Source organism: Megalops cyprinoides, chromosome 9 (genome assembly GCF_013368585.1).
Source record: "Megalops cyprinoides isolate fMegCyp1 chromosome 9, fMegCyp1.pri, whole genome shotgun sequence".
Classification (NCBI taxonomy): Eukaryota; Metazoa; Chordata; class Actinopteri; order Elopiformes; family Megalopidae; genus Megalops; species Megalops cyprinoides.
This window is the reverse complement of record NC_050591.1, coordinates 8,611,315-8,622,532: the sequence shown is the minus strand read 5'-3', so window position 1 is coordinate 8,622,532 and position 11,218 is coordinate 8,611,315. Positions and strand designations below refer to the sequence as shown.

Here is an 11,218-nt window from a genome sequence, read left to right as displayed (position 1 = left end):
AGATTCAAGACAGAAATATGTCCCTTCATCAATTTCTGATGTACTTTTCTACTATCCTACTATCCTTACTATTCTAATCTCTGTCCCAGTCTGTTTTTCTCAGTCATTGTAGACCCTTACCCATATTGTCTAAATATTTCTATATAGTGTAGACCCTTATCCATATTGTCTAAATATTTCTATATAGTGTACATTAAATATTGTCATTATGTCTACGTGAAGTGGACATTTCCCCTTAAGCAGCCAGCATTGTGATTTATTTTGAGTGGAAACATTAATGAAACTTGCATATAATTTCCTTAAATAATTATAAGCATAAGCTCTGAGGTATTTCTTACATATGGCATAAGAGAATGACTCAGAAAGCAGGCTGCTGAAGTTGTGGTCACATGTTTCGCTAATTCCTAGCCTTGCTCCGTGAGCACCATGTGACAGCAGTACAAACACAAAATACTCATTCACAAAGGGCAGCAATGCAGGGCACAAGGTATGGTATAACTCCAAAAAGCGAGTGCTGCATTCACTGTAGCGTGCTGTACTTGAAGCAATGAATGGCATGACAAGAGTGAGCGTTTTGAATAAAGATATCCAAAAAGGCTTTTTTCTTTGTCTGTGTAACTTTTCTTTAATCAAAAAACACAAAGATGCTTCAACAGGAATAGGTTGTGAAACCCAAGAAGAACAGGGGCCCAGTATGTTTGCATTATTATAACTATCATTATAATTATTATTAACAAAGTCATAAAGGGGAAAACATCAGTGCTGCAGTATTTCTCATTTGTTCACCTGCTGTTCACGTGCATATGGGTGCTGTGTACCTCCCTCAACATTAGTGTGTATGCACTCTGGTGTTGGTGGAGATACCTGTGTGTGTGTGTGTGTGTGTGTGTGTGTGTCACAGAATGCAAGACTTGTCTGGATGTTCCGCTCCCAACAGACAGCAGTGCAATTCTGTGACAGTGGTCTCACTCTGCTCCCAGCCAATCTGGTTTTGATTACTTGGGTGTGTGACTATGAGAGTGGACAACATGTTTCTCGGAGAATCCTAATTTATCATGGTGGGGAGATCCCTTGGACCCGAACGAGTCCATGGCAGCGGCATCCGGGTCGGGGTTGGTGATGACCCCGAGGAAGATGGGCGTCTGAGTGGTGTCATCCATGAGAGCGAAGAAGAACGGCTGATTGACGATGAATGTGGGGTTGGAGCGGGAGATGATGACGGCGGTGGCCGCTGCCGCCTCCGCCCCCTCCTCGTTCACCTCCATGGAGGACTTGTGCTGCACGCTAGACACGAACAGGGGGCCGTTCGCGATGCCGGCCAGGTTGGGCCCCGAGAAAATTTCCCCCAGCCCTGAGAGATCGAGGGAGAAGAGGAAAAGGGGAGCGAGAGTTAGAATGAGAGATAGACAGCATCCAGAGCTTTACTACCATAGGATTCCTTTGAATTAACAATCGTGTGTGTGTACCGCACAATGCACTCTTACAAAAACGCACATCAGAGATTAGGATCCTCGTCTTGGTGTATAGCTATTTAGTGAGAGTGAGCGCGTCTGTATCTGTTTTACTGTGGGTCAGTCCCTTACCTAGTTTGGTGAGAGATTCCTGCAGCTCTTGGCTATACTCCAGTTTGAATTTGGGAAGTTTGACTCGCATGATCCTCTGCCGGGGGAAACGGGCATAGAGGTCCGCGGTGTTGAGCTTGGCCGCGATTTCAGACACGTTGACGTGCCCTGACTGTGGTACAACCACCAGGAGGCTCATGTGCTGCTTGAAGGGGAAACGGGCCACCTGTACCGGGAGAGAAGATCGATCGGACCAAAGGAGCACGATGGAAGCAGAAAACAAGGAAAACAACACTACCAGTGGATAGGAGCGTCTGCTAAATGCATGTAATGTAATGTAATGAGTGAGGCAGAAGGTATGTCAAGTCGAGACTCTATTGCTTCTTTCATTTTGAGGGAGGAATGTGATTCAAAAGACAAGGACAAAAATCAGCTGGAGAGGTAAAAGAAAGCAGAGCTGGGCTTGATGATGGAGGCAGACAGACGATGACGTAGAGAGACAGAGGGGTGCTACCTGAGCGTCTAGCTCGCTGTCGATAAGCAGGCTGAGGGGATACTTGGGGCCGAGCATCATGTCTACGTGGACCACGTGCTTGTCGTCGATGAAGAAGAGGTCCTTGGAGGTGAAGCGTGGATCGAAGCGAGACAGCCAGCTTCCTGTGCGGGAGGAGCAGGGAAGAAGGGCTGAGGACTGACTACATGCTCACATCCAACAAAAAACTGAGGATTGACCAGCATAGCAGGTGGTAGGCTTTGCAATGAGAAGCAGCTGGAAACATATTGGATATCTCCAATATCATATCTATATAATAATTGTATCCTGCATACATGCATACTGTAAGCATGATCTACATAACAGAACAAAGCCGTTTTACCAAAGCAGATTTTAGGCACTACATAATGAAGCAAAGTAGATGGTGACAGAACAACAACTACGATAACATTTACACATTAAGAAAATCCACTAAAGACTAACTCATGATCAGAGAACCAACCCATGAGAACACAAGGACTGGATAGATATAACCTCAACAAACACAGGAGACAGCAGACGTGGAGAGACAGGCAGAGTGCTCACCTTTGAAGTGCACAGCATTGATGAGCATGAGGACTACACTGGCTGGAAGGCTGGACAGGAAGTTGGTGAGCCGACCCTTTGTGGCATTCACTACCCACTGATTGACTTCCTCCACCCCGGCCAGAGGAGCTGGTTTTGACCCATACATCCGAAAAGAATCCTGTTCGAAAGTACTCTTTACCTCAAACCCTGCCCATGGAAGGACACAGAAAGGTGGAACTCCTTTAGCACTGTCACGGATTAGTTGCTTATTAAAAGTTTGAAGCTGTACGCATGACTTGATCTGCTTGCTCATTTGACATCAATTGTCCCATGTCCTCTTAGGTAGTTTTAAACCCAATGATGTAAGATGGGTACTGCCATTTGTCACCAACTGATTGGCTTAAGTACTAGTAGTGGCATGCTAAATACAATGATTCTTTAAAAGGTAAAACATAATAATCTTTAAGGTTTTACAAGTCAATAAAATGAGACATATAACAACTGAGCCTAACATATTATCACTCTGAAAACAGACAGCTTAGCTGCTTTCCTGATATGTGATGTTTAATGGCAAAGTAGACCTAATGTAAGCTGGCATGAGCACCTGCATCCTTGAAATGAGTCTGACATCGTTAAGTCTATATGCTCGACAGGTTTTTCATACAGGAGACTGCAAAGATTCTATAAATGTAAAGCTATACAAAGAACCTGAGCAAAAAAAAAAAAAAAAAACTCAAAGATGCTGTTCCGTTTTGCTTTGCCACTGTTGCATAACTACCATCCTGGCTAACCCAGATCTCCTGTGGCCTCCCCCCAGAGCTGACCTGGTTTCAGGTACATTCGAGCGGCCACTTGGAGGGCGCTGTTGCGTAGGTGCCGCAGGAGGCTTCGCAGAGACTTGTGATAGCAGGGTAGCTTGTCTGCGTGCAAGGACCGCAGGAGCAGGTCCTCTGTCTCATTTGCCGCTCCTGAGAACCAGAGAAACTTATCACTGCATTCTCTCGACACGTACAACATGTCCACTGTCTTATCATACTGACATACAGTATGACCAAGGTCATGGCAAGGCAAACACACACATATACACACACACACAACAAACACACACCTGAATATGCAGTATATTCTTTCAAAGGTACTGACTTGTGAAAATACCATAAACATGACTGCCATGGGTAACTGTCTGTTGTCCACTGAAAGGAGTAATTTGACGATCAAATACCTAATGCTTCTTCAGATACCTACAGTATTACTCGTAACGACTGAACACAAACAACCATTCCTGTCTCCCTCACACAGTTCTACTCACACACATGCCTTCAAACACATAATAACGAACACCGTACCCCCACCCACCTAAGTTATTTTCACATCAAAACCATTGTAATTTTTTGTAATTATAAATCACAATCTGTACATTTTTAACTAGCAAAAATGTAGATTTGTAACTAAAATAACGATCTTTGTCCATCACAATGCATACCTCTAAAATTTACAAGTATGATTGTGAAATTAACACTTTTGATTTACAATTTTGCCCAAGCCAAGACAGGATATGAAAAGTACAACCAATCTTTAAGCAGAAATGGTCAGGATGGATAAGACAGATAACCAATTCAGTGACCTGTATACTTCCCCAACCCTGCTGGAATAGATGTGAACTGATGTTTATGGACTGACATATTTCCAAAGCCACAGTACTACATGCTGGTTAGCAATAAAAACCTGATACATTTGATTTCAAATCCATTAGCTACTACCTAACTAGATAATTGATGAGACTTTTATATTATACAGAAAGTTAGTTAAATTTTTACATAATCATTCTCTGATTTATTTAGCTAGCTAGTTTGCTAGTCCTGTCAGATAATACATTTTTGTCTTTTTTTGGTTCTGACAATTGAAAAAAAATACAGATTGTGATGCATTCATTTACTCACCAAAAATGCAACTTTTGTCATTTAGTAAAAAAAAAAAATTGCAATAGTTTTGGTGCAAAGATAACTCCATACCCGTCTCTCTCACCCAAAGCCAGCTGGGAGAGTGCCAACGAGACACTAAGTGGCGAAACGATCACGTTGGGCTGCTCCGGACTGGTCCTCAGGGTCTCCAACAGCTGCAAGCCCAGCTTCATGACGGCGCCCCCTACAGCCCGTTTGGCTTTGGCGCTGGCAGCCTCGGGCCCGCAGCCTTCCCCGTGATCCTCCATGCTCCAGCTGTCATCCGGGGAAGGGGACGTGGTGCACACGGGCACCGTGATGTGCCTGAAGAAGTAGTCCGGGCTGTCATGAGTGGGAACCACGAAGGGAGGCGTCTGCGTAGTTGGAGGCATGGTTGTGTCCAGTTCCTGAGAGAGAGGGGGGGTCTGCATTAGAGAGACAGAGCACCACACCAAGCAGCAGGGCGCATATGTAGGTTAGCGGCAGTGATGTTGCTGTGACTCTGACCTCTTTAGGAAGGCTGGGAATTAATGGTATCAAAGGACCCATATGAATTTTGTCAGGACTGACTGTAGTGTCCTCTGGGAGCACATTGTCCTGTTGGAGAGACCAAGGAGGACTCAGTCATTATTGTAATAGAGTGACATAACACTATCAGAAAACTGTGATTATGAGGGGTTTTTTAAGTAAAATTTTTTAAATGTTTAATGTTATTTATTTAACACGTTTACATAGGAGATGTCTTACAGTGAGTCCTGGACTGCAGAGGCAGAATAGCAGGAGTGCTAGCAGATGGATGTCCATGTCCCTTCAGTCAGCCTGGAAAAAAGCTACTGATCACAAATTCCACTCAGACTTGGTAAATAACAACAGAGTTACTGTAGAGGAAATTTGTAGAGCAAAATGATGGTGGGTAAGAATAGTAGGGGGTAATAAAGTATCTGTAGAAATCTGTATGTATAGAAATTTAAAAAAGGAACACACATCACAGCTTGCTTTAACAGAGCCAGAATGAATATTTCCAGCATACATAAAAGCACACCCATTAGGCATAGGATTTGGTTTTGACGTTTTCTTTTTGAAACCTGGTGGCAATGTCTGATAATCACAGCTGGCAAGTTCTCAGCTTCTTTTTTTTCGATTTAGGAACACTTTATTCTGATTGGTTTTTGTCATGACCAAAGAAAGCCATCATCCTCAAAGATAGTCATCGTTTTCATCAAGTTCTTTGATGTCATGTCAATGGGTGGGGTGTTGACGGCTTTGTGCATGTTGTATTGAAGAAAAAATAATCAAAAACTGACTCGCATAGTAACCTGATGAGTGTGGTAGTGTATGATATTGCAAAGTGTCCCACTTAAAGGAGACTACACATGAATCACAGATTCACAACTTTATACAAGGAAACTCTACGGTACAATAAAGCATTGTTTTTTCCTTGTCTAATTTTGTCCAATCCAATACTTATTAGGCAGCACAATTTAATATCATTCCATTTAATTAAACTTGATATACAAATGTTACTTATTATTTTATTTTTGTAGCTTCCAAAATATAAAACATATGGTATTTTTATTGAACTTGTGTGACTATTGTTCAAATAATGTATACAATGTTGACATAAAACACACATCCTTTTTAATACCCTTTTTAATACATTTTCTCAGCAGTTTGAACATAGTGGCTTGCCTGTATCACTTCTAATTTTAACCACTATCATCAACGTTAGGCAAGTCATTCAGATTTACAATGCAAAACTCTCCAATTTCAGTTTTAAAAATTGTTTCATCATAGGTATGTTTGTAGAGAACAACAAACACAAACAAAATCTTACAACTTCTGAAAATTTGCACTTGAAATTCAAAAACATCTTCCAACCCTGTTGAGGTATGCACAATGTTAATAGTATTACATAATATAGAGTCTGAGACTGATGTCCAGTGCCCTCCATATTTATTCATACTCCTAACTGAATAGAAAAAAACATAAGAAATAACATAAAAATGTATTTATTGGATCCCACTCTCTGCTTACAAAAAAAGCAACCTTAATGGCATTGCCCACAAGTTACATTGTTCAAAAATAATGAATTTTATGCAAGGTAACATGAGGGTTATATTCATGTCTCCAAGCAATTTTGAATTGAAATCCAGCAAAAACAAATCTACATAAATGTTTTACTTTTGGGAAGTTTAATGGAAGCTTTGGAGATATATAGATGGTCTCCAAAGGCTTCCTGTTTCTCTGCAGCATTAACAAAGCAAATACAGAGAAAAATAATCAGTAGTATTCATTCAGTTTCATCATGGTTAAAGTCAGAGAGCTCAGTGAAGACAAGTCATCAGCCTTCATTAGTTGAGAGATGCTATAAAAGAATTCACAAAAAGTTTAGCCTACAACTTTACACTTTGGTGCCCATTACAAGAAAATTTAAGACAAGGGTACAACCCAACCAGGGACAGGACACAAGTGTGTCAGCCAAATAGTGAGACAAATAGTTCAGGGAGTAAACATAAATTCAAAGGCAATAGGTTGCAATTGCCCAAATAGGCTAGCATCTTCAGACTACAAAGCTTCAACAAGTACCCCCTGACATCACCTGCAAGAATGTGGCCTTTGCAGCCGGACAGTAAAGATGAAGCGTCTTCTAACAGCAAACGACCAAAACAGACAACTTTAGTTTATCAAACTACATCTGAACAGCAATTGGAAGGAGTTCTCTGTCAGATGCAATGAAAATGTAACATGTTTAGACATGCTCATGAGTGTTATGTTCGGTGTTAAACGGAAAAGTTTACATTAAAAAAGGACCTGTGGCCATTGTGAAATGTGGTAGTGGTCTGTTATGTTTTGCTATTTGCTTTACACCTACATGTCCAGGAGCCCTTGTTGCGATAGAGGAAGTCATGAACTCCACATACCAGGACGGATCTTCCTCCCTCTGCCAAGAACCTCAGGCTTGGCCAAAAATACACATCCAGGCATGACACCAATCCAAAGATTTCATCCAAATTCACAGAGAAATGGTTAACTGAGCACAAAATCAATGTTCTCAACGTGCCAACTCAGTCTTCAGTTCTCAGTTTAAACAATTTGTGGTTCAAAGCTAAAAAAAATATTTGGACCTAAAACAATCAATTAATCCAAGGTTTAAAAAAATATGGAGGGCACTGTATGTTTGAAATACAATATTTGCTTCCCTGCTTCAACCAGCTGCTCCCATAGCCTCTTCTGTTCTACTGAAGTTGTACTATTGCAGAAACCACAAAGGGGCAAAAATGCTTACATTTATATCAGAGGCAAAATAAAAGTGAAAACTATGAAGTAACTTCAGTAAAAGAGGCTTCAATAAAATACAGATTGCTGGAGAAAATCTAAAATGTAATATTTCTTTTGAGGGGTGTTGTGGGCTTTAAACCAGGTAGACACAAAACAACCATAAAACTTACACTTTTTAGATGCTTAGCCTTAAATTTCCCTTGGTGTAAATGGGTTAGGAGATAAACATGGAGACAAACTCTGCTTTTCCACATCAACTCTTAATGCTTAACTCCTAAATCTCCAACAGAAACATCCAGTAAAGCGGCCAGAGGAACAGCAGTAGCCTACACAAGCTAATAATGTTAGCAGCAGCACATTGCTAGCTGGTGGTAGTTCAGACAGTTTACCTTACCCTACTAGCTGATGTTAGCACTGTAAAATGTGGGTGTTGTTGAATGCTTTGAGCTGGGCATATGTTCAGCACAGTCACAGAAAGTTCATTAGCCAATGTTAGTTTAGCTGGAATTTAGCTTTATATTCTTGGAATTACTTCGCAATACTGCCTCGCAGGCTTTGATTGGTTGTCACAAAGTCTCTCTTGTCTCTTGTCAGAAATGACAATTTTTAGTGGTCCCTTACAATCTCCGGCAATTCTTTTCAAACTCAACTTTCTAAATGTATTTTTAAGTCTTCCTTGAGTCTCCAATGCTTTTTCTCACTTTACATGCAATTTTAAGATCAACTGTTTTCTAAATTACTTTGTGACCAGTTATTAGAACTTTCATTGCTATAATTTTCCATATTTAAGTGCATTTTAACACCAAGAGTTTTTATGAATTTGGTCCCAGAGTTGAACTAGGACTGACACATGCCATGTCTCTAAAGCAGTGCAGTCATGGTATAAATCCACTTTTGTCATTATATGACATGAATACGTGTGATAGTCATGGCCTTCATAGATTTGTTCAATGCAATAACAGATGTCTAACCAAATTCTTAGTAATATTTGAAGACATTTAAGAGAACGCTTGAATCCTCAGCCTGCCACCATGCTGACCTGACAAGCAGTGAGAGAATTTAGACCAAAACTGAGCAAGGTAAAGTGCAGCAACCTCTTGAATAATTGCAATTTGTTGTCATGACAAACATCAAGTAAAAGTTCCATTTTTCAGCTTTGTCAACTTTTACAATCGCTTAAAACATTCCAAAGAGTGTTTTTTTTTAAATTAATGGAAAATGTCGTACAAGTCAGACAGAGATTTAAATGGCCATGCAGAAATGAAAAATTAAGGAAATAAAAAATAAATGCACTTGATGAGGACATTAGAGGCAAAATACTTAAATTCACCAATGGCACTATACTCTGAGGTGAAGCTAACAGTTTGGAAGCTGTTAAAGTAATTCAATATAATTCAAAATTTAGAAGACTGGCAAATGAAACATTGCCAAATTTAAAGTTGTACATATGGCTAATAACAACACAAAGCAGGATTATTATATTGGAGCTACCAAATCATGTCTGTAACATGAAAAAGACTTGGGGGTAATGGCTGAGGCAAGAATACTAGGATTGTGCCCAGGCAAAGAGCAAGGAAGGCAAATATGATGCTGGTATATATAACCAAGTATTGATTACAAACCAAAGAACACTATATTAATAATATTATACAATGCTTTTGTCAGTCTCATTTGGAGTTCTATGTATACTACTAGTGGACATAGTTCTAGTAACCACACTAATAGAAGGACATAGTGGTTCTTAAAAAAGTAGGGGCAACAAAACTGGTTCCAGGTATCAAACATAGAAGTTATAGAGAAAGACTGGAGACCTTTAATCTTTTTTGTCTGAACAAAAGGAGGGTTAGGAGAGACTTGATTGCAGGGTGTATTCTCTTGACCTCCCAGATCAGAGTACACTTTCCTGCATCATAGCACTAAGCAATCTGCTCTGCAGGCCAATGCTGTCCCATCACTCAAAAGTTCACATTCACAGGAGTGGATCCCTTGCAGGTGTCCATACACCCCGTTCCTAAAGGGCCAAGTTAACCCGTTTTCATTCAAATTGCTATGAAATCGGCAAATTACTGGTGTTATTTTACATGAATTGAAGTCCTAGACATGAGAACATTAACTCAAATTTCCTCTTCTATTCAAGACTGCATAGCTGTAGTACTGTTTAAACCATTCTGGTGACACATTAGGTGTTATATATGTTTTGGTTAGAAAAAGATCAATAAAGATTTAAAGGATTAAGTTTTCCTGGTTGGAGCAAACCGATTCACACCATTGAGTATTCCTCCTACAACACTGGAGAATATTGTTAGAACACAGAATATTTGGTGGTGCTGAAGTACAAAATGACAAAATGCCGTCATTCCTTTCCCAGGGCTTGATTTAGAATTGTTCTTTCACTATACATAGACACAGACATACCAATGTGACAAGAACTGCTTTTGCTTATTCAGAACACATTTTTAACATTAGGTTAACATATTCAGATACTTGTTCCAATCTATGCAAGGCTATAAACATTAAGGTAAAGCTTTGATAAATGTACAATATAGCTGTTCCCTCACGTGTCATAATAACGATAACACAATAAAGAAACAGAGACCAGATAAAGGTTGCACTTACCTTGGAAAAATTAAGTCGCGAGACACTGCTATCCAGTCTAAAATTGTGCGAGACGAAAGCACAAATGCACAGTGAGACAAATTTCTTGTGCTCAATACTGGTAATCTCACGGTAAGAAGTTAAATTTCAACTTCAATTGATCTACACCTCATATGAGCCACTACTTGTTTGTAATTGCAAACATTGAGTCAAATCCAGAGGTCAAACATGAAACCCAAGGAAACGACTAATGAATATCAAAATGTACTGTTCAGGCTTTGACGCCTCTGACACGCAAGAAACAGTGAGGTGGCTTTGAGCAAATCAATGTACATTCTAATAATGCGCATTTATTTGTTTATCTTATTGTGGAGAAATAGCTTACAACATTGATGTTGACGCAAGACACCTTGGGTTTGTGCATACTGGACACAATGAATTTTTGTCAGATTCACTACCAGCAGAAACAAATTGACTAAAACATAGAAAAAACATAAAAAATGACCACACGCAGTTAACTTTTAGCTATGTACATGTGCATTGTTGGTATTCCTTTAAAAATGGAAAACGGGGCAACTTATTATGTCTAGTTTGAACAGGATGGTAAACAGAGCAGCTTGTGTTTCCCAAATTTTGACAGCAGCTGACAAGCATCTTTCTACAAACACAGGAGAGGACTTTGAGCAGGAGAAACCCTCCCATGGGTGCCTTCGTCACTCAGACATGACACAGAGACACTTTGTGCACCGGAGAGGCCACCTCACTCTGATTCACTCAGTGCG

The 11,218-nt window shown here is 40.1% G+C and overlaps 1 protein-coding gene across 1 annotated transcript; it reads right to left on the bottom strand.

Annotated features, from left to right (window-relative positions):
• Positions 1-634: 634 nt before the first annotated feature.
• Positions 635-10,576, bottom strand: LOC118783073 (alpha-2-antiplasmin-like). Its single transcript, XM_036536755.1, has 9 exons — positions 10,458-10,576; positions 5,310-5,381; positions 5,070-5,159; positions 4,648-4,969; positions 3,447-3,590; positions 2,641-2,829; positions 2,077-2,219; positions 1,584-1,788; positions 635-1,351 (listed from the first exon to the last, which is right to left on the bottom strand). Exons 2-9 carry the CDS (start codon positions 5,364-5,366, stop codon positions 996-998), a joined length of 1,506 nt encoding a protein of 501 aa, XP_036392648.1. The 5' UTR covers positions 5,367-5,381; positions 10,458-10,576; the 3' UTR covers positions 635-995.
• Positions 10,577-11,218: the final 642 nt, after the last annotated feature.